Source organism: Zonotrichia albicollis, chromosome 3 (genome assembly GCF_047830755.1).
Source record: "Zonotrichia albicollis isolate bZonAlb1 chromosome 3, bZonAlb1.hap1, whole genome shotgun sequence".
Taxonomy (NCBI): Eukaryota; Metazoa; Chordata; class Aves; order Passeriformes; family Passerellidae; genus Zonotrichia; species Zonotrichia albicollis.
This window is the reverse complement of record NC_133821.1, coordinates 35220222-35247117: the sequence shown is the minus strand read 5'-3', so window position 1 is coordinate 35247117 and position 26896 is coordinate 35220222. Positions and strand designations below refer to the sequence as shown.

The 26896-nt window shown below is 38.3% G+C and overlaps 1 protein-coding gene across 9 annotated transcripts in view; it reads right to left on the bottom strand.

Annotated features, from left to right (window-relative positions):
• EML4 (EMAP like 4) overlaps positions 1–26896 on the bottom strand; it is a 147656-nt gene that overhangs the window by 24980 nt on the left and 95780 nt on the right. For 7 of the 9 annotated variants that reach the window (XM_014264391.3, XM_074537160.1, XM_074537159.1 and 4 more), the window contains 8 exons: positions 25547–25675; positions 22408–22433; positions 21923–21955; positions 10956–11079; positions 6031–6180; positions 4525–4594; positions 3210–3320; positions 768–863 (listed from right to left, as the gene is read on the bottom strand). In XM_014264391.3, coding sequence (XP_014119866.1) covers positions 768–863; positions 3210–3320; positions 4525–4594; positions 6031–6180; positions 10956–11079; positions 21923–21955; positions 22408–22433; positions 25547–25675 — 739 coding nt within the window. The remainder of the gene's footprint in view (positions 1–767; positions 864–3209; positions 3321–4524; positions 4595–6030; positions 6181–10955; positions 11080–21922; positions 21956–22407; positions 22434–25546; positions 25676–26896) is intronic. The other 2 variants (XM_074537158.1, XM_074537162.1) reach the window with 1 other exon arrangement.

The following is a 26896-nucleotide window of genomic DNA, read 5'->3' as shown; positions in this document are numbered from 1 at the left end:
GAAAATACTCTTATAGAATTAAACTTGTAGAAAAAAGCTTATATTGGTCAACATAAGCTAGAGAAAACAGGTCAAACCAACATGATTTACCTGAAATGGCAAGTTTGGAATGATATAGACATATATGCTTGTGGAGCATGACTTCTAAAAATAGACAAATACTCAGTTCCACATGCATGAAATATTTGCTTGCTTGATACTGGAAGCACAAAGGATTGGGTATTCCCAGGGAAATCAAGTTTACGTGAGCAGTGAGTGCAGCATCTCTGAAAACATCTCAGTGCTCTGAAATTTGGAAAGTTTCAAAAAGAAACAGAAAAGCAGACATGACTGAAATCCACAAAAGTACTCAGGACTTCAAATGAGAAGAGACACATACTGAGAATCAATAATTGGAATTTGATTCAGACAAAATTGAAATGTGGAATGTTGAGAAGTAGTTTATTTTTTTAAACAACTACAGACTGAATCATCAGTTTAGTTTCTTTAAGTTCCCAGGATTTATTTTTCTTTTAAATTAAGAAACTATTAGACAATTGCTTTATTTGCATTGGCTTTTAAGGATGGGTAAAATGCAATTCCAAACCCTTCAATATTCCAACCGCTTCCAATAATCAAGTTAAGAATACATTTCTGTGGAACCCTTAAACAACCCACCAGAATTACACAGCTGCAGTTTCCAAGTAAGATCAAAAGCATGTCTCACAAACTTGTATTTATGGGAATAAAACCAGTTGTATTTCAGAATGTTCATGTGCAAAAATTACCTTTATCTCTGCTATTTTTGATTTTCTCTGCCAATCCCACACAGTAAGCATATGCTCGTTAGAGTCATCAATTACACACAAATGAGTACCAGAATCCTAAGGGAAAAAGAAAAAAAAAAAAGTACTGACAAACAGGGCAGGGAAGAGGTATTTTAAAAAATCCACAAAGGTAGAAATATAAATTAACAAAGTCCTTTTAAAGTATATATAAATATAGGGAATTTACCTTTTTTCTTTCTTAAAAACATAAATTTTTGTCTTTCTTAAAAGACAAATTTTTGTATAATCTCATAAAAAACGATCATGCTTCAAATAACACTCTAGGAAAGCTTTAAAAGTATTTTACCTAGGAAAGCTTTAAAAGTATTTTACCAAGTCTTTACTCTGGTTTTGTTTGTTTTTATGCTGGGTTGTTTGTGGTTTTTTTTTCCTTGTTTGCAATTTCACGCTGACAGCAAAGAGATTTCTATTGCTATTCTTATAAATATGTTGTTTTTTCCCAGGTCTCAGAGGACAGACACACAGCTCCACTTGTGTTTTTTTTCCTAAATGCCACTATCACATACATACAACTACATTATCAGATTCTGTAAATGTAGTTTTTTCCTTATGGGTCATAAAGCACCAGCAGTTTTGTCATGTAGTTGGTAAAACTGCAGCCAAAGTAACACTTTCTGAACAAAACAGTGCTTACAGAGGAGGTAGAGCAGCATCTTCAGTACGAAATAACTGAAACAACTTATTTTGAGCAACTTCACAAAAAAAATGGTAAATATATGGCTACATGTAATTAAAAGAACAGAGAAAAATAAATCTTAAAACTATACTTAAAACAGCACAAACCAGCTGTTTAAAGGACATTTGTAGAAAGATTTGGAGGAGATTTTAATTATCATAAAGTTGATTCTTGCACTTAATTCTCTAACAAATTATGAAAATAGAAGTGGCTAAAGCCATTATTCCCAAGCACTATTCTAAGCAGTAATATGCAAATATACATGTGAATTCTTGGGTGGGAAGGAACCCTGAAGACAGCATTGGCACTGTACACAGCTCTTGGGGGGGTTAATAAATCCTGCGGTAAAAACATAGGTCTAGATATTGCACACAAACTGTTTCAGTCTAGTGAGCAATCATGTGAGACTGTAATAAGAAATCTAATTCAGTTTCAAGTGCAAAACAGAATGAATAAAAACTAAAATCCAGTCCCCAAAAAAATTCCCTGCTTTTAAAATGACAGAATTCTCTTATTCACACTGAAAAAGATCTCTCTCCAAGTATGTAAATTTTGTTTGTTGGAGTGACAGGAATGCGAGGACTCCTTTCACATTATTTACTGAAACACAAAATGTACTATAGCTAACACAGCATCATTTCAATGCTATGAAATTTCTTTCAATTGCTTTCTTTATTCCAATTGCTAAGTGAAACTGCAGCAAGAGAGTGCAGGAATTTCTTTTCACCAGGTCACCCAGAGACACAGCTGAGTTTCCATTCTGGGAGGTTCCCAGAAGCCAGCTGGAGCACAGCCTGAGCAGCCTGCTCTGACAGAACCTGCTGCAAGCAGGACAGTGCATGAGGTGATCTCCAGACATCCCTTCCCACTTCAGCTGTCCTATAAATCTCTTCCTCTATTAGCAAAATATCGCAGACATTGTTTTTCTGCATTTTCCGTTTTTTACTTATATTAATTCCTCTTGATGGAATGCAAGAATCCAGCCTGGGTTTCCAGGAGGTCTGATACGTCTGTCTTTTGGCAAAATGCAGGGGCAGCTTAAAGGTTAAAATATGCCCATATTTTACAAAAAAAACCCCAAAAACAAACCCAACTAATTTCCAAATTTGAAATGAGAACTTTCTGAATGGCAAACAGTGTATCTCCATATGCTACCAAATTTTCTTGATAAATTCTATGGGTCCAGTAACAAAGACCTCTATTTATTTTCTGTGTAAAAGATGTGGCAAAAGAGTGAACAAACTATTCCTCGGGAAAAATAGTACAAGACAATGTGAAGTTTTGTTTTTTTTAAATTTCCTGTTGGTGGACAAAAACCTACTCCAGCTGTGAAAGCAAAAAAGTTAACCCTCCTATCAGAACTCACTAAATTTTGTCTTCACAAACCTCACAAACAAATTTGTTTTTAACATCAAAATAAAAAGTACCAAGCTCCTCACAAACAAAACCAAACCACCAAACCCAGCGTGGACTTCAATTTCTACTTAAGGGCTTGTTTTGCCTGCTATTTATTTTTCGTGCTGTTTGGTTTTACATGTGCCATTTCCTGTTTTCCCAGCTGTCAGCTGCTTTTATAAAGTATACAGAAACTTCAGTGACACACTTCTAATACTGAAAGACATATAGATAACCACAGGGAGAACTTTCAGAGGTTTTCTCCCCATTTCCATAGGACCTGCTGTGGAACGGCATGGTGCCCATCTTACCGCTTTGGAGAAATCCAAGCAGCCCACTCCGCGCTCAAAGGTGCCGAGGCCGATCACCTGCAGCGTGGCCAGGCTCACCGAGTCCCACACTCTGACATGGGGCTGCAGGGGCTGCGTGGGGAGCAACAGCACACACAGGTCACAGCAGGGACACACAGGCTGCTGCCTGCACTACAAACTGCAGGGTAAAGGCAGGGTGCTGGTCGTGCTGCTGGGCACTACCCTCAAAGCCTAAAGGGGACAGTCAGGCAATGCTGTTCCTTATGTCTGGGCTACCAGTGTGGCAGTGGTGCTGTCGAGGCAGCAGAGTGGCTTTTGGTAGTTGTGGAAATGCTTTAACCAATTTAAGGAAGTGAACAAATAATGGAAGAGTCATCTTGCATTTCAGACCCCAGATTAGTGATATTATGCAACAACTGAAAATAATAATCAAATCTGGGCTTATATATATAAATTAGGAAATAAAGAAAAGAAACAAAGCCTGGTGCACTGAGCCTTTCAACCACACCAACCAACTCAATGAAAATGTCCATGGTTATATTTCATACAACCAGTATCCCACATTAGCTTAGAAACAATCACTAACTAACAGCATTCACCACTGAAAGTGACAAATCTTTGTACTGATGGAAAAACAAACCAACCAGCTCTAAAAAGATTCAGAAAATGCTTAGTGGAAATCATGTATACAAAACCACCCATATAAATTTCTTACAAAATGTAAAAAATTAAGCTGAACATCTGAAAAAGAGTTATATTTAACAGGCTTCTACACTTCACAGCATCTGCCTTCCCCCCCCCTTCCTATAACTTCATGAAAATAATCCAATTACTCAAATTCTGACAGAATTATGCTAGAAGGTGGAGTGCAGCACTTAAATATACTTGCTCCTAAATGAGCAAGTTTATAGGAAAGTTCGGCATACTTTCCAAGAATTCTCAAAGTTGGTTTCCTCTTCCATGAAGCCTTAAGACTATACTGACCCACAGAACTGGGGATTTGCTCTCCCTTGGGAGAACACATATTGAAAGTAACACAACAGAAGTGATGTGGCCTTATAAATCAATTACAAGCTTCATATTTGCTTGCAGATATGGGACTTTATGAGCTTCTGCTCTTTTTAATGTATGGTTGAGTGTTTCTGTCACTGTCTTTTGCTAGAGATACAGGCTGTTACCTGAGAAACTCAAAATACCTCAGTAAAAGCAGTGCTTAATATAAACTGCAGACAGAAGGTGATGATTAAAAAACCCCAAACCACTTTTTCCTGATTTTCAAAACAAGATACTACTGCTCAACAGCTCTATTACTTACCCTTCCATCTTTATCCACTCCAGCTAACTGTCCTGTTGCAATTCTAATTTTGTCTGGATGAACTGCAAGACTAAGACAGACAGAAATATGACTTGCTTTTGCTGCCATACGTCTCCAAAACTGAGAGGTGTTTTGTAAATTTTTTATTTGTTTCTCAACAAAAGCCCATGAAGACACTAATGATTCTAAATCCCACTTCTAAGGAGACAGCTTGAATGTTTCTCATCAGATATTTCATTCCACGCTGAACTGACTGCTTGCTGACACATGACCAGGAGTGCCAGAAGAGCCACCTCCACGTGTGCCCTGACACATCTCAGGTTTGCACTACACTGGGAGACCACAATCTACATGGTCTGTAGTGAACCTCCTACACACGGTTATGTGCCATAGTTATAAACACTACAGTGTATTTTATGCCTGAACCTAGAGATGTCATGAACCTGGGGGGAAAAAGGCAGAAAAGTTGTCTGAGGGCTTGCCTGTGCACCCAGGAGTCAAGGATGACCACCACTTGAAATGAGTTACTGATGCAATTGTACTAATGCAGTGTGGTGCACCACTAGTGGAAGTAAAAATGTGTCCTTGCTTATCACATTTTGCTTTGAAGCTCATGTGGCAAAACAGATTTCAGAGAATACATCCTCTCAGTCCTTGGGATTTTTTGATCTATATTCTTAATTCCTTTCTCTGTAAAACTGCAATGGTGAAGAAAGCCATTGAAAGATTAAAGGGGCCCAGGGCAAACCTGAAGATGTCTTAATGACAGACACCAAAAAATTTTCAATTCAGTTCAATTTTCTGAATGACAGTGAAGAACACAAACTAGCAGCATTCCTCCCTCAGGAATCAATTACACAGACAAGAGAAGAGAGCTTTAGATGTCAAATTTTCTCCAGTCAGGTATGCACAGTAGAGAGTTTATGTTCATCATTACATTATGTGCACTACACTTCAGACTGACCTAGCAAATTCTGTAACTGCCTGACACAATGACAATGGCTTCAATTTTCATTCTCTAGGGGTTTTTTTTGCAAACTTCTTTCTGATTTTCCTGACTCTCTTTATACTTGGGTCATGTATCTTTTACAACATGAGAGTATGACTGCTCATTTTTCAACACTGTTTTCTAGTTCTCCTTTAAGATTGCACTTTTGCCATACTGTCTGTAAACAACTGATTTAGACTCAGGCTAACAGCAATTTTTAATTTCTGGGACAACTATTTGGAATAATTTATGCAAAGATCCTTTTTTCAAACAGGCACTCTTAGATTGTATACATATCCCCTGCTTTACATGTAAACCAGACATCCTAAGCTAGCACGGACTGCTCTAACACCATTTGTTTGTGCTGTGTTTACTACAGTGAAATCTACTGGGACTGATTAAACAGGAAATAACTACAACTACGGTGACATTCATTAGCTTGTACATATAGCAGGAGAGGAAAAGAAATATTTCTGCATTATTACCCACACACATAGATGCAAATGTTGTGTACTAACCATTTAACACAGTCAGTGTGACCCAAGTAGTGCCGCTGGGTTCTCTCCTCGTAGTTAAACAGTACCACCACTGAGGCTATGAAATACACAATTTCTCCGGTAGGAAGGAGGTAAACATTGGCTCGACAGTCTCTTCCACGATACCCATATCTATATTTCTTTTAGTCAAGGATTTCATAATCACTGAATACCAGAGAAAACCTAACCAATGTATTTATTTTTTTCCCCTTAAAGGATTCTTGGGGAGCTCTCACATCAGCAAACGCTCTTTAAGGTTTTCCCTCTGGAATTACAACACAATTTCACTAATACGGTTTAAAAAGAAAACAAAAAACTCCCATACAACTGTACTTCAAGAACCCAAATTCCTCAAGAAATTATGATCACTGATATTAAAAATAAAATATGTTAGTAGTAAAGCAAAAGCAGAATTGTAAAAATTTTCATGTGAAATTTCATTAGGTAACAGCATGACTTGCTATTCTAATTTAACATTTTTTTACAGCAGCAGAGCTGTGTATCAGCAGCCTGGGCAGCAGATTGTTGCTTTCATTTGGCCTGTTAAAACAATTCCTGATGCCCTACAGAAAAAGGCAAGCTTCTGCACAGCAGCTGCCAAGTTCAGGAGAGATTTCTTTACACTGTTTTAAGAGTATTTTTTAAACAAACCAAACTTAAAAGGAATTTACACAGTAAAAAGTATTCTATCCAAATCTACCCAAAATGTATAAAATGTATGTTTTCTGTAGGAACATGGACAGGTCCTAATGACATTCAGAAGTTTTACACACTGTGAACGAGCCTTGGTTGGCACTGATCAAACGTTATTACAACTAGTTATTTCTTTGGAACAGGTGCAGTTCTCCTCCTCTAGACTATTAATGTGGCTGCCTGCCTATATTTCAGTTCCCTGGGTCACCAGGAACAATTAACATCATAACTCAGACTTTAACATCTAACTGTGTAGCCCCAAAATTATTATTTTCCTGTTATGTCGTGCACTTTAGAGAGGTTTCCACTTCAGTGCCAATTAATACACCTGCAACAGCAAGAAAAAGATGGGAAACACATTATGCAGCTTTAGCTAAAGGATTCCAGCTTCAGGTCCTGGTGAGTAAGGTAAATAAAAAGAAGTGAAAGGCCCATGTGGAGAAAGCTGGATGGATGAAGATGGCCCTTCCTCATAAATGAAGGCTGGTGCAGTAGTTCAGATTTGGGAATATCTAAACTGGTATCTCCTAATCTCTATTCTCCACAAAAAGGGCCACCTTTCTATCAAAAATAGTGCTGCACCCCCAAAAACGCCCCACTGCACTACCCCACTACCCTTACTCTTCTGCAGTGCCACCAGACCAGAGGAACACTTGCAAAACAAAACCCATGCTGTAGCTAAACAATAGTTCAAAGAGGGACACTGCATTCAGCTGTCAATTAAACCCTTTGGAGTGTGAAAAACAAAACAGATCCATATCTTGCTGCCTTCCCTTAGCAGGGCAGAACACAAAGGCTCCTCTGAAGCAGAGATTATTCACTGGCTTGCTAAGCAAACAATATCCAGAGCAATGCTGGTACAACACAATGCTGAGGGCAGAAAGAAAGGATGCCTCTGCTTCTCCTCCATTACTATTTACTTCTCCACTCCATTCCTCTTTCTTCTTTTAAACTCCTTTAAAAGAAACCTCCAGAATGCCCTTTTACAAAAAATAACAAACTAAACTGAACTTTCAAAAGCAATGGGCTACAAACCAATGAAAATATTTTTTCTATCCTGAAGCATTAAGAATGCTATTTTAAGTACCTTCTCAGAGGAGAAAGGCAGATTTTGCTCATCTGCTGTACACAATGGGGAATGTATTGATAAGGATTTAGTAAGATTGACACCTCTGAACATTCATCCTAGAAAAGTACTAATGATTTACACAAACACGTCTTTCCAAAGCATAAGTCTTCCATGCTTAGCCAAGCTAGAGCTAAATACTTTGGCACCCACCACTGAGTTATGACATTCATGAAACTGTGAGGGAAAAAAAAAATTACATTTTCTCAGTACCTTCCTTTCTTTTACCCCTCCTACAAAATTAAGAATCAAAGAGTGGCTGCATTTTTAGAAGCACTTTTTTTTACAAACACCTAAAGGAACCACTTGTTTTGTAGGACAATTTTTTTTGCTTTCTTCATTCTCCATTCCAGACTATCTTGAGTGAAAAAAGAGGGGTTGTTGCTCCACAGCATTTCTTTCCTGCTCCACACATGCAGAAGAAAGCAGCATATACAGCGCAACACAACTAATGCAACAAAATTAATGCAATAATTGACTGTATCTCTTCAGAAAAAGGGGTGACACAATTTTGATGCTTGATTTCCACTGAGTTTCAATGTGAATATTTCAGTGAAACTGATGATTAAATCATGGAAATTACTAAATAGTTGCCTTGATATTGTGATTATTTCTCACCAATTACAAGAACTGTTTTTGTCACAACATTTGATAAGTTTAAAAACTTTAAGTTTCGGGGCTTTTTTGTTTGTTTGTTTGAAATGGCTAAAAATAGCTACTGCCCTCAATGAAAAGTGATCTACCGTACACCAGATTTCAGCAGTATATTTACAACTGTCTTCAATTATTCTTAGAAAGAAGTGCACTACTGCTAAAAATAATCTCATAAAACAGAGTCTGAAATACCCTCCTGAAATTGAGCTCCTATACACTGGGAGAAAGAATTACAAAGTCATTGTCAAAAGCTGCACTGACTGTGACCTCTGAAGCTACTAAATAAGCCAATTTTGCTATTCCTAGGAATGTCAGATATGCTTTAACCAGTTCTGAAGTGCAGTAGCAAAGATTGCAGTACTAAGCAGGGATACTCAAACTAAATTATTCAACTTAAATGATATCACTCAGGAACCAGACACAGTCAAAAGCTCAGACTCCTCCATGAGCTGCTTTACCTTGCCAAGCAGCTTAGGCATTTCTTCAAATGACAATAATCTGCAAGGCAGATAAAAGCTCTATTTCCCTACTTGAATCTACAGTACAGGGATATCAGGAGTTGAATAAACTTAATGGAAACATCTAAAAGGTAGACACCCCCTCCCCCCCAAACCAACCATAAATCAAAAAAACCATCCCAATAATCTGCCTGTTGTTTCCTTGCAGTTGGTCATAGTTGACCAGCATTTTCCAAAAGAGTAATAACAAAGGAAAACCTAATAATAAAAATCATCCAGAAGGCAGGAGAATTATAAGAATTCAAAACAAAATCTATGAATGGAACTATTATTCAACACTCAGTTGAGCTTTCAGATCACATCAGTAAAATACTGACATTAGTAAAATCCTCAGTAAATCATTGTCCCCATGCCTTTTTAATAAGGCATACAGGGTTCAGTTTGCCACCACATTTCCAAGATACAGCTACCTTGCAGATTTGTTCTCCCTGCTAAACCTAAGCATAAATGAGAAGGTGTGCTGCTGCTGCATTTTCCAACTGAAGAGCAATTTTTCAAGTTCAAATTCATAGAGACAAGTATTTAGTCCTCATAAATTTTACTGCCTTTTCCTCATTTTCTTCATCTTTCCATCTAAAAGATACCCTGCACTCATAAATATACTGATATGATTTGGGATGACATTTCCCTTAACAGATTCCAAAACATATGAACAGTCTCTTTCAACTAGATTTATTTCACTTTCATTAGACCTCAGCAGCCAACTGGTTTAACCTGAACTTAAGGTTCTTGGACATTAAATGTGTCCACACTGGGATTTGCACCTACTTAACTGAGGGTGTGATTTCATGATCAGTTTTCATCAGTCCAAGCTGCTCACTGATGCTGGAAAAGTCGAGCTGATGTTCCTCCAGTATGCCAGTTCCAGTCCTTGCATATTTGTGAGGCAAATCAAACTAATGTATTGGTCCTGCTTGAAAATTAGCTTCACAAAAAGAGACTGCATTTCAGCCAGATCACTGACTGACCCAATTCACTCCACATGTGTACCAGCATCAGCAACCAAGAGCTGTGATGGTTGGAAAATTGGGTTACAAAGTGTTACAAAGCATAAATAAAAGCTCTGTTTTCCTTCCAGTCAGCCTTTAATCCAAAAATTTCTTCATGACATGTGACAATGTGTCATCAACATCTCCAAAAAATCTCCCTGCTTTCAGCAACCTCAGAGCATCAAACTTCAGATTATTACAACAACTTAAGTGCTGCCTAGACATGTTATTTTACTAAAGTACTAAGAAACTTACTTACACAATAACAGCTTACTGGAAAAATCTGCAGAGATGGGGGAGAGACAGGAAGACCCAAACATGTGCAAAAGCACATCTCTTAAAATGAACATAATGTCTGACCTAGTAAACCTGATCAGCCACACACCTACTCAGTTCCTCAAATGACAAATTTAGTGCATTTAATACAAAAATAGGTTCCAAGAAATTAACTGTTTCACTCTGGAGCTGAAATACAGAAGCAGTGGAAAGGGTGGCTGCTTCTCCAATCCTCACTCCATACGAAAGGACACAAACTCATCATCTTCCATAGCTGAAAACTAACTATTCCTGAAGAAAAGCCTACATTAACGTAGTGGGATGTAGAGGAGGACATTTTTCAAATTGTCTAACTTTCCAAAGATGCTGTCTTTTGCACTAAATATAAGTCAGTTAATAAATCAGAATTAGTGTCAACAGCAAAACAAACAAATAAAAAATACAGTATTTCCATACCTATGTAGCCTGCCATTTAAAGTTTTACTATACAGGAGTTACAAACTATTTCTATTGTTATGTTAATTTGAACATTTTCCCTCACCTTTTAGTTTTTACTTCTTAACAGAGAAGAGACAAGACTGGATTGTAAAAGGGACAAATGCAAGACAAGACAAAAAGGGAACAGTGAGGAGTTATTGATATTAAGGATACACCCACTCCAGTTTTAACTTTTCAGGAGGCAGCTCTGTCCTAATATCATCATAGTTTTCTACATCAGAAGGAATGAACATTGTGATTGGTCGGCCTCGCATGAACATCTTGATATATTCTCCCTCTGTTGAAACAAAAAGGCACATTAATCATGTGGCAAGTTTACACAAAAGAATAAGCAGTAATAAGCACAGTAATTAGCACAGAGATGCAAATCACACTGGTTATATAACAATTATTTTTGAAATGTGAGCTTGGTAAAGGCCCAGGTTTTGTTTTTTTTTTTTAATGGAACATTAAATGCACACAGAACAAGCGTTAGTTGAATTTTTGATAGAACAGACTGAGCATGTAGCATTTTAGACATGCAAGTTAAGTTATAAAGGCAAAATTCAAAATTCAAATTTGAAACTGAATAAATAATTAGTCACAGCATTACAGGATGAGGTATTTCAGGTTGAAAAGGACCTGAGGAGCTGTCTAAGTCCAACCTCTGTCTGGACATGAGGCCAAACTAGGTTCCTCAGGCTTTTGCCTAACGCAGATTTAAAAACTCCTAGAATAGAGATGGCACAGCCTCTCCTGGCACCTCAGGGGCCTTTCCCATAGAGCATGTTTCCTCCAGCCCCTCTGTCCCCACACTGTCTTTCTGCCAGAGACTCTTCTTTTCCATAGGTGCAGGACTTGGAATTTATCTTTGCTTCATCAATGAGGCTCCCACAAGCCCATCTCCCCAGCACAGCCACTGGGCCTCCGTCTGCTGTCACTGCCAACCTGAGAGTGCCCTGTGTCACCCACCCACTCAGGCCATTGCTGGAGATGATGAGCAGGGCAGGGCCAGACCAGAATCCTGCAGACTCCCTGTGTCACCTACTGGCCACCAGGTACAGACCCAGTAACCACAACCCTCCCAGGCCAACTCTCCAACTGGTTCTTTCCCCCACACATTATTCCAAATCCTAGCGGCCAAGCTAAGGCGCGAGGACACCACAGGAAAAAGTGTCAAGAGCTTTGCAGATGGATATAATCAAAAATTATATACCATCACAAACTAATACAGCAACCTGTGTTATTAAGCTTTGTATCCTGAAGAATAAAAGGAAAAAAGCAACAGCTCAGAATGACTCCAGCTAATCCTGCTCACAGCTGTGACAAGACACATGTATTTCATCTCTGTGGGAATCTGAGCACTTTGGAAGCCTTCAGGAGTTCCTTTTCAAGGAATGTGAGCCTCCCTACCAATAGGGAAAATTACAGTTCCATTTCAAAAAGCACTGATGACAAAGAGCCAAATATTCCACTAACTTTGCATCAATGAAGTAGTAACTTTTATTGCTCTTCAACTTCATTAGTAATTAATATCCATTTATGGCATAAATATTAACCAAAGTAATATAATATTCTGCTGTGAATTTGGAACGCTGACACTTTTTTACGAGTGAGGGCTTGAAAATCGTAGCAGACACAGGGAACTCAGAGTTCAAACCAAAATTTGAATAGTTGAGTAGAAGTGGACTAGAAGAGGAGTTGAGTAGAAGAATAACTGTAAATTAGCAATATGGTATTAAGAAAACTCAAATCACCTTTGACACAAAAAACGTTAAGATCTAAAATTAAGATTTTTTTCAACAATTACTTTAGTACTTCTTTAAGAAACAAACATGAAACAGACTTCCCTACAATCCTCAAGGAATGCTTGGAAATATTTCCCAAATTAAGCATAAGATTAATACTCAGACTGCATAATTGTGCAATCTATGTCTGGCATTCCCTAAAACATCTGCAATTGAAATTATGAGAAACTCAGACTTATTTTCACAGAATCATAGCTTAACAGATCAAGTCAAACTCGGAGATCTAAAAAGGCAAAAGAAACCAGGTCAGTAATTATAACAATTGAAAAATTTAAAACTAACACATACATAAAGGTTTTTTTCTTATTTGGCATATTAATACAATGAAAGTTGAGCCATAGAAACCCAGTACAAAAGGAGCAAATATGAAAAAGATGAAAAACAGTTGTCTCACTTCTTTCTGAGAAAAAACATGGGTGCTTTGAACAAGAACCCCATGAGTCTCTCCACTGAGAACAGTAGAAAACCTGTCTCAGATAAAGGAAAAAGGAACAAAGAAACTCACTCTCTGGTTGCTAAATTAGACGCAACAGTTATTTTACCACATGTGCATTGCTTAATTGCATCACTAAGAAAAGCTAAAGATTGGAGCTGTCACTAGTTTGACATAAATGTTTAGATAATTACTCCAAACTAGCACCAGGTCTCATTTTTTATAGTATGTATATTCAGAGATAAAATAACACTGGCCAAACCCAAGAGTAATGTATTAACAATGACCTTTCTACTAAAATCTGGCACCAACAGTCTTAGAAATTAAAGCCTGAGGGTATTTACAAAAGACTGCTCATTGTTAATCCATAAATTCTTGATATAACACTGAGCTTGACACTTCTGGTTCCACAAGATCAGTGCAAAATGACACCACAAATTTAGGATCAAATTTCTCATTGTTGCTTAGAACAGTGGAGACAACCTGCAATTGAAATTCTTATGGATGGAGGCAGTTGCACCTGTTGGACTCTGCAGATGAGAGGCATGAAGAACCCAGGAGGAATTCAGTCAAGCCTCTGGCAGAAGCTTGTTCTGCTGGAGCTTAGGGAAAAGAATATCCACAGGGCATTCAGATACAAATTAGCTCCCTGAAGTTTCTCATTAAAGAAAGAACATTTTTTTACCTTTTTAACTAGCTGCGTTTACTCAAGATTACCTTTGAAGATACATATTTAAAACACTTGTTAGAAGGACACAGGCTAGGTAAAACTTGATTAAACCTCTCCCTAAAGAAGCAGAAGGATTAGAAAAAGAGACAGCCCATTGAAAGATCTTTTTTGTCTAAGACTGTAAATTTCCTTTTGTTAGAATGACCTGTAGGGTAGATATAATATTAATGTAAAAATCTTTTGAAATACTAGAGAGGATGACAGCTACCAACACCATTCTCAAACAGCAGTTAATTGCCTGAGGCCAAATTCTTGTATTCGCAAGCTAAGAAAATCAGTGATTTAACTCTTTCATACTATACTTGCCCAAGTGAATGATCAAGAGCATTAGACTACAATCCTTTCCTGCAGCCTCACTATTTTCCAATACAAAACAGTAGGTCTAGACTTTTATTTCCTTCTTTTGGGAAAAAAGAGCCTGTCATGTTATGATAGATATGTATGTAAGAGATGACAAGGGAGAAAGTCAAAACTTTTGAAGAGAGTGGGTAAAAAACTCACTAAACCCCAACCAACAAAAAATCCTTGACAATTCTGGTATCTACCAGCCTGAAAACACTAGGTATGAAAGTAAAAATATTTTGTTTCATATATAGAGATGTTCAGATCCCACTGTTCACTGAGCAGAAGCATCTGGGGAAGGGGGTGCTCGGGGATGTGTGTGGAAAGGGCCAGGAGGGCACATCATGAAGAACCCTTGGCACTTGCCAAGTTAATTAATCTGCAACTGCAGACATCCTATAAATGCTTTCAAATAGGGATCAAACCCACTGAAAAGCAGAGCTGAGGCTCTGCAGGTAGCACACCCAGGTGCCATGGATTACCCACAGCACAAGCCCAGAGTCGCTACAAAAGGTAGCACCAAGCGGCTGCAGTGCCCTGGCTCCAGGGGCCAGCTCTTCCCTGGGAACAGCTGTAGCTGCTTTTTGTGCAGCTTTGAGCTCAAATTCACAGCCCTTGCCAAACTCTCCTTGGCTCCACGGTACTTCACCTCTGGAGCCTCAACAATCTCTTTACACAAGTGCCAGGGAACACAGACAGGATCAGCACTCCCAATTTATGCTCCCAGGATTGGCTCAGGCATAGCAGCCCTCTGGGTGTGCTGGACCTAAGCAGACTCCAAGCAGGACTTGGCTCTTCGTGGGTTCCCCAGAGGTTTGGGGAAATCATTACCTCGGTCCCAAAGATGCAGAAACACTTAATTTGACTAAAACGTAGCCCCAGTCAGCTGAAGTGACACAAAACACTGCTCAGAAGGAGAGAGACCCGAAGAGAAGCCAGGACATGGGGAGGGCACATCTCAAGGTAATCTTAAAAACTGCTCAAGCATGTGGCTTTGAAAATTAATGCAAATTAATGTAATGAGTCAGCCTAGTCCAGCCTGACAGACACCCAACACGCTCTCCCAGTGCCCTGTCTCTACTTGCATTGATGTTTTTTACTCTGCAGAGTACTGCAGCACCTGCTTTGGGAGCAGAGCTTTGGCTGTCACTGAGAGACACAAATACACTGCTGATTTCAGATCAGCATCCAAAAACCTCCTCCTACTAGTTGGGAACTTCTCAGTTTCCAGGTGACAATAACACAAGGCCAGGTTTTCTTCTTTCTCTGTGTGTGTGACAGCATGACTGCTCATTTCAGCCCATCTGCTGTCAGAAACTGAATTGGGTGAGCATGAAAACAGCAATCCTCCAAGCATTCATATTCTGAAAAAATAAAAACATCCAACTATTTAACTCTCTTTTTGTATAATAAGGGTTTAGTCTGTCTCCACAGCACAATAACATTTACCCTTTGTGGTTATGGGTGCATGCAGTACTACAGAGGAGAACCTACCAGGGTTTTCATGCATTAACACTTTCCACAAGGCCTCTGTCTCCATTAGAATTACTTTTGATAAAACCTGGGACTGTATTTGTGTTATCAAAATAAGTGTGTGGTTCAACCTTTGTACAATTAAGTGGCATGTTATAGCCCTTTCCCCTACCATTTAATTCTTGCAAGCAGCTGTTTATAGCTAGAACATTGCTAGCAACTTCTGCATGAATAATTTTTTTTTTTTTAATACTACTTCAGCCTCAGGAACATCTAGGTCTTACTGTATTAAAATCTCACCTTCCAACTCTACCAGTTTGGCCTCTCAGCTTTGAGCCATGAGTGAAATGTGAGTGCTTCTACTTTCCTGTGTAAAGTTCATTAGTGTAAACACTAAACCAAATAGGTCCCAGCAGGCTGGAGGTAGATGTTAGCAACCAAAGTATCTACAGCAAGTTCTTTGGAAGTTTACAGCCTGACAGAGAAGAAAGGAATAAATATGTTGGTGAGACAAGGTGCTGCTAGAGAGAGGAAGCTCCAGAAGCCTGGCTGACCTGCAAGGAAATGAGAGCATCTTCTCTGACTGTAAGCCAGCACAGATACCTTGCATGCAAGGAACCTATTGACAAGGCATGGCAATCCAGAACTGACTAAAACTATGGGCAAATAAAGCTTGTAGAATAATAGTGAACTGACTGAAAGTTTCCTGCAAAGCCTCCTTGTATCAAGGGCAGATTTCCATTAGCATGAATAAGCTTTTAATCAGGCCTTATAAAGAAAAAAAAAGTTGAAGAAATAAGAAAAAGCAGCTCAGTAACATTAAAATTCAACTCCCAACAATTTCTATTAATTCACCTTTAGAAGAATGTTTAAAATCCAGCAAATCAGGGAAAGCAAGCTGGAAGGTAAGGCCAATGAAAAACCCTGAAAGTGATAACAGAGAGCAAAGATATTGTAATTCAAACCATCTGAAAGGCTGAAATTAGTGCTTCCATGAAGCCAGCACAGAAAGACTCGTGCAATGGCACTTAAGAAATTCATTACTTTCCCTGAATCATATTCTTAGGGGAATATGAAAGGCTTGCAAAGGAAAATAACAAAAATAATAGGAAAAGAGGAGAAAAAAAGATCAAAGAAGTCTTTGTAGATTAACTCTGAAGTATCTAGGGCAAAAAGCAATTCAGAAGACATGAAAGCTACTACTCAGATACTTCAGAAATTTGAAGACAGTGAGACTACAAAATCCTCCCATGTTTTCCAAAAAACATGCCACAAAAAAAACCCATCAAGTAGTTTTGTAGAGGCATGTGAGAAACCTTCACCCTCAATTAATGATTTCTTCAACAAGACTGGACATAATATTATAGAATGTATTTTACGCTATACTATTCCTCATGAGACAAGACACTGAGGTTGCCCCACAAGTCTGTGCTGTAATTAACTGCTCTTCAGCCAGCAAGTGTGTACATAATGGCACGTCTAATGAGCATATGGTAGATTATATACATACACAGAGAAGTTTAGTTCTAAAGGAATTATTACAGTAATTTTGTAAATTATTACTGACTATTTTTCAGTAGGTCCCACCCCCTCGAGTTTGAAAGTTCAACATAGGCTGGTGCATTAAAACCCCAGCTCAGTTCTATTTATGTGTAGCAGCACCCTAAAGTGATTTACAGGCAAATGAAAAACCCCAAAAGACTCCAGCTAGCTTAGCCATGCAGAACACTCTAATAATATACAATAAACTACCACATCCAGGGTACATTTATTAATCTGTCTTCACCTTCTAGTTGCTTGACCAGTGAAGCTATGCTTTTTAAAACTACAAATAGCTTCTTTCCCACAAGCCTTCTGCTTTCAGGCCTGTGTCCAAGAACTCTGCAGGACCACTAACCTGAGGGACAAGAGCTCAGAAGCCTGTTTCTAATTTAAACCAGTGCTAACAGCGCAGAGATGAATACCCAAATTCAGCCACCAAGCCCAGACTGTTACACTCAACCTCACAGTGGAATTCCCATGTGCCTGCAGCTCTGCCATCTCTCACCCCAAGCTATCATGTGCCAATGCCTGCTGAACCTGACAGACAGACATGCACTGTTGTTACAGAGCCCTGGTGCACTGCCAGCCAAACAGCCAAATACAATAGATGAGACAAGAGAGTTGTCCTGATTTGGAATGATTTTACAGCTTTGCCCTGAAATTTCTTAACAGATCTTTGGCTATTAATTTTACATAATCTGATAAATGAACTTTGCTTTTTTATTTGTTGGGTGACATTATGAATCTAGGTATTATCAACAGCTACCATTAGCACTGAAACAATTGAAGTTTAATATTAAACTCTAGCTTTTTATAAAGGAAAAACAAAGACTAAACAAGCAATACTGGACTCAAACAAGCTCAATAAGAATCTATCTAAATGCTTCCTGCTTAAATCATAGAATCCTGACTTCACCAAGAATCAGTGATAAAAACTGCCAAGTACACAATTTGGTTTTGTGATAGTACTGATTGTTTTTAATAATATGCACTGTGCCTGAACAAGAGCAAGAAGCCCAATAATGATAGATGGGGGTCTCCATTTGCTCTCAGGTACAGCAGCACCTTCAACAGCCTGATACAAAATCACTTTCTAATGAAAAAGCAGTCTGAGGTAGCCACTGAATTCTGCACTCTCTGCAGACAGCATGCATTGTCAGCAGAGCACATTTTTTCCATTGTGTGCTCCACACTTGCTCTGTCTGTGAAGCTAAAACTATAACACAGTTAAACTAACAGAAGAAAAAGTACTGAAAACTAAAAAAGCACAATTAAAAAAAAAAAAAAGAAAAAGGAAAAGGCAACCAAAAAACTTAGGAATGCAGTACATGTTTTTCATTAATTCTTTCACATATGGTTTTTACTGCCATCCAAAAAGTTTAAGTGTCTCTTATTACTTTATAATAAGTGAAGAAGTGATTCATATATGGAGCTGCTATCACTGAAAACCAAACTCAAACACACAATCTCAAGGAAATAAATTACCTTTTATCTCAAAATAAGCCAGGTCTTTAACTTCTGGGTATAAAAATATGAATGCCTTATGATTAATACTTCAAAAAATGTTTCTGCTGAAGTGAGAAGCAAGATGGCTTTAATAGGGAATTATAAACACCTGCTGGTAAAGAATTTAAAAGAGTAACTTTAGTTAGGGTCTTTTGAGGGCTGTAGTAAGCACCTGTTCCTTTCACCCTTAGCTTTATTGGATTTTTACAGAATTTTAGAACTGGATTTTACTGTAAAAAAGTTGGTGGTTTACAAGGACAAACAAACAAACTGACCCTATGACCTCTGCTGCAGCACATAACCAGGAGCCTAAAGCTCAGGACTAACGTTACTTGAAGCATACGCAATTCAACCTGAGTGGGAGAGATAAAGTCATGATGGAACAAAATGGGTACTGAGAAGGTACGAGGTGACACTGCAACACTTGTGGCTTTGGCATGGGGATAAACTAAAAAAAACACCAAGTGGCTGCCCACAAGGCAGCTGCAGGCTGTGGCTGCCCATGCTGCTGCTGCTCCTGGCAGGAGAAGAGAATTGCCTAGGTCCTGCTGACATTTACAGGCAGCACTCTCTGGGGGACTCCACACCAAACCACAGCCAATTCTGACACCACAGCTAATGCCTTTCACTGCTCAAGCTCAGCTATGAATCTCACTTGCTCCCCAAGTCTATCACTTTAATGGCTAATATCAACACCAACAGAAACCACAATGAATTTACAGAGTATCAGAAGACAGATATAATTGCAGTATCTTCTGCTGCTAGAAAAATTATATTCCGAGAGCTAAGCATGCAAAAATGTGCTCAGCTGTATTTTGTGGTACTATACCACACCAATATTTTTAAAGCTGGTTTTTATTAGCTGAATCAAAAAAGGAAACAAAGTGATTCCAGGATGTTCAAAGCAGCACAAAATTGTCATCTTCCATCCCATTATCCTGTGCAAACACCTTCTGCTATAAAAATCTGCAATTTCACAGTGATTCCAAACTTATTTTATCTGTGTATAAAGACACTGATGTATTTTTACTGTAGATTTGCTTTGAAGCTTGGCAGTTTGCACACCAGCAGTTTTCCCAAGAGCCTCCTTCACAGAATTTCTAGGTCTAGGAAGAACATGGATGCAGTCCTTATGGGAGATGAGTGCTGGGAGCATACACGGTGTTTTACACAGTGTTCAGTGAAATGAGCAGCTCAGGGGAGCTGTTGTAACTTAATTAACACCATGCTAGAGACTGCTCACCCCTAGAGGCAAAGGCTGGCAAACCACAACGGAACATTAAAGCAGCTGTAAATTTCTGTGTCCTTGCCTTCCAGAACAGAAAGTTTCTGTACAAACACCCTGAGCAAGGGCAACTCTTCATCCCACGCTATCCAAGACAAAACTGTCCAAGTCCACAGGATTACCTCAGAAACATGATCCTAACTGTGCAACTCTTCAGCTTCCTGACCAGTTGGGTCAAAGTGCCAACTGGACATTGTTTTACTCATGTGGCAATTCCCAAGTACAAACCAGGCTAAAGCCATCTGCCCTGATGGAGAAGTGACCAAGTACTGCTAAGCGGATACTGGGAAGGATGGGTGAACCTGCTGCAACAGCAACCTACACAGGCTTTTTGCTGTGGCAGCAAACACAACATAAAAGCTAACAGTCTCACACACACACTCTAAAACATGTCAAAACTACATTCAATTGTCCATATTAAAAAAAAAACAAACAACAAAACTCAAAAAAAAAAAACACAACAAAAAAACTCAAAACAACTTTGAATCTTCTAACTATATCTGCATCCATGATAGAGACAGAACTATGTTTTGCCACTCCATGTATTTAAAATGGAGCAAATGCATTTTCTATGACAAGACTTTCCCTCCACCTGCCATATGTGTGGGGCCCTGTTATCTGCATCGTGTTTCTCTTTGATTCCAGTTAGGCTCAGGACAGACTATGGCCTGACACACTTGGAAGGGGCCCATGCATCACACCCTCTGCACAGTGACACAGAAGACAGGGAGCACATTGAGGCCACTGAAGTTACAGCTACTAGAATGAGAGAACTTTAGGATGGTCCATTTTGGGCAGAACAAGCAGAGTTGTAGAAGCATGTTGTAAGAAAGTACTTAGTACTGAAGGTATTTTAGCTATACATAACTCGGTTTTGTGAAAAGTTGTTTTTTACTAGGAAAGGCATTTTTAATATAATAATTTTAGTCAAAAACTTGCAAAGCTAAATTGCAGCTGGTCTGGCCACCACTGATTAGCTTTCCTTATACAGTAGCCAGTGCTGCACATATGTACTGTTCTACAGCTGGTGTTAAGCACCATGGCATAATGAAACACTTCTTCTTTGTTCTTGATAGTTATTCATTCCCTTTCACACATCCTGTCTCTGAAGATGCTTTTGGTAAGAATCAGTTCAGAATATTTTTATACCTGTAATTTCTCTGTGAACTAGAAAAAGGTAAAGCAATTGCATCCAAGTTGCTTTTTGCTTTTATTCCAGCAATTCATATATTAACTTTCAAAAAATCAGAGGGCTTTTTTTTTCTTTTTTGAAGGAGACCAAAAGCAATCAAAATGTGACTAACGTAAACTTGCTGGCAGCACAGAATCTGAAGACTACAGATTTTTTAATTAGCAGCAAAAAAGCACAAGACAAAACCCCTGTACATAGATCTGTTGTGTGCAGCATGCACTCAGTTACATGCTTTAGTTTTGAAACTGCATGCTTCAGTACAGTTTGCAGTACATTCAAAGCAGAGCAATTTTGCAACACCAGAATTGGACTTCTTTTGTTGCCACATCCCACGATGTTCCTTTTCCTGACTGAACAAGCCAGCAGCAGCAGGTAGCCACAGAATGCAAGATTCATTGGTGCAAAGACATACACTTCAGAAGAGACCCATTTTTCATTTCAGGAGACTATTAAAACCTTCAGTCTCTGTTCTTGTCTAATCAGCATTTATATGTTGTAATTTTGGCAAGACAGAAAGCTGAGATAAAACAAATCTTTTAGTTGGCAGTTCTTAATACTCTGTCGTCTTGGGCAACAATGCAAGACTTCTATGTGAACACATATTCCTCTCCAATGAAATTATGTGTGCCATAATTTATTTTAACTATTCCCAAATAGTCCCCATACAGATTGCAATGTGCATATGCATATAAATTTCCATGAGAAGAGAGTTGAAATATTAAGAGAATGATTAAGAGACTGATGCTCTTTGATGGTGAAAAGCCAAATAAAAGATTTGTGAGAGTGCTAAATTAGAAGAAAGCGACCAAAGGGCATAGCTTAATTCTTACCTTGGCTGTTTTTTTCACGAGTTGACATTTTTGCTAGTTATGGGACAGAAATAAAATATCTTAAAACTATTTCCAAAGTCTCACTCACATCTGCTTGGATGAAGACTGGCACATAGGTCAAATTTTAGATTTTTATTTTTATAATCTCTCTCTATGCACATATACATAGAGAAAATCACTTTTAGAAAATTGTGTGTTTCACAAAAATAAATCAAATCCTCCCACCACGCACCTACCAAAAACTTCTGTACTTACTAAAGATCCAATCTGATGAGATATTTCTCCACAATTTTAAAGATTCATATACGTGTCTGGAGTAACTTTTTTGCCAAATGAATTCTTGGAGTTGATTAATGCCATTTTACCTCTAAACCCCTGTTTCATAAGCATATGTCCCAATGCATTCATTTACAGGAAATACTATTCAGTCAAAAGCAAATATTTTCAACTTCATCCAGTATTTAAAAATAAATGTTTTTATTTACCTTGGCTGACAACAACATCTTTGTGCCTGTGGAAAAATTCAAAATATTATCATTAATAATACGCAAAATGCTTATCAAGGCAATACCATCCATTTTTACCCATTACTGCATTTGGCAATCTCATCAGATTCTGTGTACAATGCAACTGTAGCATATGATGCTCAACAGCTAATCTTGATCATTGTAGTGCATTTTTATTCATATATTATTCTATGCAGCTCACTGTACTTTTCAAGTAATTTAGTCTTTGGCCCTGTGGGAAGGGCTTCTAAGAATTACTCTGAAAATTACAAAATTAAAAAAGCTTTTAAAAATAAATTATAGAAGGCATGTTCCTTTTGCACAGAAAATTCCATTTTGAGAATGAGAACTTGTAATAACCAAATGTTTTAAGCTGCCAAATATCCTCAGGCCTGCACGCAAAGCATTTAACACCTGTCAAAATAAGCTGTCAGCACACAACAGCACAATTTTTTCTAGGAATTAACTTTGTTGGACACATGGATTAAATGTAAGCAAGTTGCACAAGTTGCAGTTTCACTTAAACCAGATCTCTGCAGCATTACTGGATGTGCAACATCAAGTCTTCAACAGAGCGTAGTTGAGCTATCTCTCCTTACCAGAGCCAGAAATGAGTTACTCATAAAAAATTCAGTAATTTTTTATATTGTGAAGAGGGAAGAAACACTAATTTCCAGCGTCAGAGCTACTTTTTAACAGAATAATACTCCTTGATAGAAGAAGGCGCTGCATGAAACACCTTCTTGAATTCATTTGAAATTCAGCAGAAAGGTATGAGCGGCATCCAGTATTTTTAGCTGGATGGAGGTCAAATTTTTGTAACAGCGACAAAGGGTCAAGCATATGCATGAGGAAAGTAATCTCTGGCTGTTGGTGGAATCACCCTTTGCGACACTGCCAAGTGAAAAACTTAAAGTGGATTCCCAGTCTTGCCTGAAAACAACTGAATGATGGGCTGCATAGGAACCTTCTTCCTTCTTAGGGCCTTATCAGACTGATTTACAGTCCTGTGCTGCCTTACAGACCGAGCTGCATAAACAAAGTTCACATCCTGGGCTGATAGTGCAAAGCATATGTAAAACATTTCTGTCCTGGGGCCACATCAGGGGCTGAGCTCTGTTCCCTTGCACAAGACCTCCGCAGCTTCAAGCAGATGAGGTCAATGTTTCTAATTGGGAACAAAAAATTAAATACAACAATACATCTTTGCTCAATACCAACTAGTTCTTATGGAGATGTGGCACACAATGTCAATAAAAAATTATTATTGATGTATGTCTTTGTATGCAAACAGTGCCTCTGTTACAAATCTCAGCTTAAGAACAAGGAACACAACAATACAACACCCACACTTCAAGCATCACTTCAAGGTGGTGGTCTACAATTCATGTTTGAGGTTTTGTTTTTGCCAAATATAGTTAAGATACAACAGCCTCAAGTTATGAACAGACAGCTTTCTCTATCAATAATTAAAACTAATCTTTTCTTCTCCATGCTTTTGTTTGATAACTGACTTTTATTCTCCATTAGAGACTGTAGAAGGGCAACATTTGAGATCTCTCAGAAATAACCAGAATCACAGAAAAATGAAATAAAATACCTCTATTTTGACCATGTCTGGACCAATATATAAAGTATCAACAAAAGTAAAATTTATTTTTTACTTTTAGCAAATTTGAAATATGTATTACACTGCAAAAGGTATTTTAGCAGCATAGCAAAAAGCTCAGCAAAAAAAACAAGGCAGAGGGTTTTGTCATTCCAAAATATTATCCAGCAGTGCCGTGCTATAATCTAAATTGCCAAAGGGCTTTTAAATTCCAGCAGTGAAAACCAATTATAAAAGGAAAGGAAATACTTGCAAAATATGTAACACATAATCCCCTCACACATAGCACTACACTGCTCTGCAAAACTCTTCAGGCTAAGCATAAAGCTTTTAATAAATGTGCCGCTATCCACACCCAAGATTAGTTTGTTTTGTTCTTCCCATTCCCAGGGAAGAAGGAATGCACTTGCACCACTCTTGACTAGGTATTTGACAGTCTTAGATCCAAGTTAGGGAAAGCACTACAGACATAATCATAAAAACCTGGCAATAAAGCACTTCAGACCTCTGAAAGGTCTGAAGTGCTTTATTTCAGAATGGGACGGGTTTTCAAGTAGTTCTGCCCTGAACCAGCTAAAGGCCATTAGCATGAAGATTAATGAGCAGATCTAGGAATCTGCAGACAACACCCCGGTGGTAGAATCTGCCAGCACACTGGGGGGATATTGCCATAAGAAGAATCAGGCAAAAAATCAACACAATTTCAGCAAAATTTCAACAAAGTCAAGAAGAGAAATTGTGTGAATACAAAGTGGGAAACCCAAATGGCAGAGAGTACCGAGGACAAGAGTGGGTCACAACAGGAGGCAACAGTGTGGGGCTACAGTAAAAAGCAAAATCTCATCCCTGTGCTAACAGGAGCAGGAGTGTCTACTCTGTGCTACTCACCCCCAGAGGCACTGACTGGAGACCCCAAACCAAGAAAACCTGCTGCTGAGGAAGGTGTGACAGGAATAGCTGGCTAGAGCACATCACCTGCTGAAGGTGACACTGAAAAAAGATCCCTGCCTGTCATCAGAATGTGCTACCAGGAACCTACTAAACAGTTAAATTGAGAGACCTATTGAAATCATAGAAATATATTCCTACTATGACAGTCTACAGAAACATATCCTATGTGAAATCCAGGAACTGACTCCAAGGAAATGCACTTGCATTTTCAAATCAGCTTTAATTAGGAAAAGAAGAAAAAAACAGCTGGAAGTTTCATATCACTGGCATTAAGCCATAAAAGGTCATAATTCTGCTAATCCAAATAGGCAATATTAAAACATATTTACACAAGAACTACTTTATAATAATCTTAAAATTCCATGAGCACCCAGAGCAACAAACTGTTATGTAAGTACTCATAGTAAAAACTCGTTGGCACGTTATGTAAGTACTCATAGTAAAAACAAAGATGCAAAAGGTCCTATAATATACACCAGTAAGTTCACTAGAATTGTGTGATTTCATAATATTTTGACTCTCAAGTTCTCTTGCCTTTATTACCAAACCAATACATACTTGTCTGCATTCTTTGCCACTTTTGATATTAACTTAGACGTTGATGCTACTCTCATCAGCTTGTTACGACTGTCATCTGAACTCTCCCAAGCACCGTGAGCTTTTTCAACAGTCAAGGATTTCTTTATGCTAGAAGAAAAAAAAAAGTTTTACAATTACAAGATAATAGTGTAACAATAACTGGAACTCGTATGCAAATGGACAGATCAAGCAGCAGGAGACAAAAGCAGAGCTAGATCTTCCTTCAAGCTGCAGCATGTAACAGGGAAAAAAGATTAGTCAAAAAGTTCTAACTGGATGAATGAACACAATTGAGCAAGACAATTGCCACATGTTTTATCTATTCTTTTCCATTTCCAAATGCTCTTACATAAAGACTTGAACAAAATAACTCTATACTTCATTACTACATCCCTAACAAATTACAGTAGCGGAAAAAATGAGGCTAAGTATATAAGCCTTAAAGAATAAACTATATTTAAAAAATCAATTAAGCAGATAACAATGTATTTTTTTCCCTGATTAACTGTTCACCAGCTTAAGCACATTGATTTTGAGGCAGAACAGTTCTATCAGATTAGAGTTTCATATAGAAGCTTTGCAGTTAGCACATACTAAATCACATTAATGGCTTTAATCTTTTTGAAACAAATGTCTGCAAACCTCTTGCTTGAGTAAGACAAGCTAGGTTTGGCCTGAGACTACAGACAATTAAATCCATGAATGCGGATGTAATTTTTCAGCAATCTCATTGCAGCCAATTTACACTAATGGGAACTTGCAAATTTTGCAGTCACTAGTTCAGTAACTTCACATGTGACTTAATCACAGAACACATGCTCAAAAAGTTACCTAGCCCAGCTGATTGAGAGTTTGCACGTCTTGCTAATAGTATCACACTTCATCCTGTCAGAAATGCTTTTTGCAGGAGTTAAGTCCTGAAATGCAACCCTAGAAATGGCAAGCTCCTTCTACAGCACCTCAAGAGGCTCAAAAGTCCTGTGACAAACAAGTTAATCAAATCAAGTTAAACCCTTAGGAGACAGAAAAAGGCATTTATTTTTCCCCACACTGCAAAAGATTAGTAAGCAAGACTTCAGACATCTTTACAGGGAGATACCAGGCAAGAGAATAACAGGCTGCAAGTTCAGCTTCAGACAACTCACAGGTCTGTGCAAGACGTGGAGACAGAGCCTTTATGGAGTGTTATAACATGCACCAGTCAAGTGGAAGTTTAAATATTTATAAGAGCTGTGAATTCAAGCGATGCAAGACAACAATCTTGTGAACCAAATGGGTAAATTTCAGAGTAATAAATTTAATTTACATTTTGTTTCAGTCTCTAAGTGC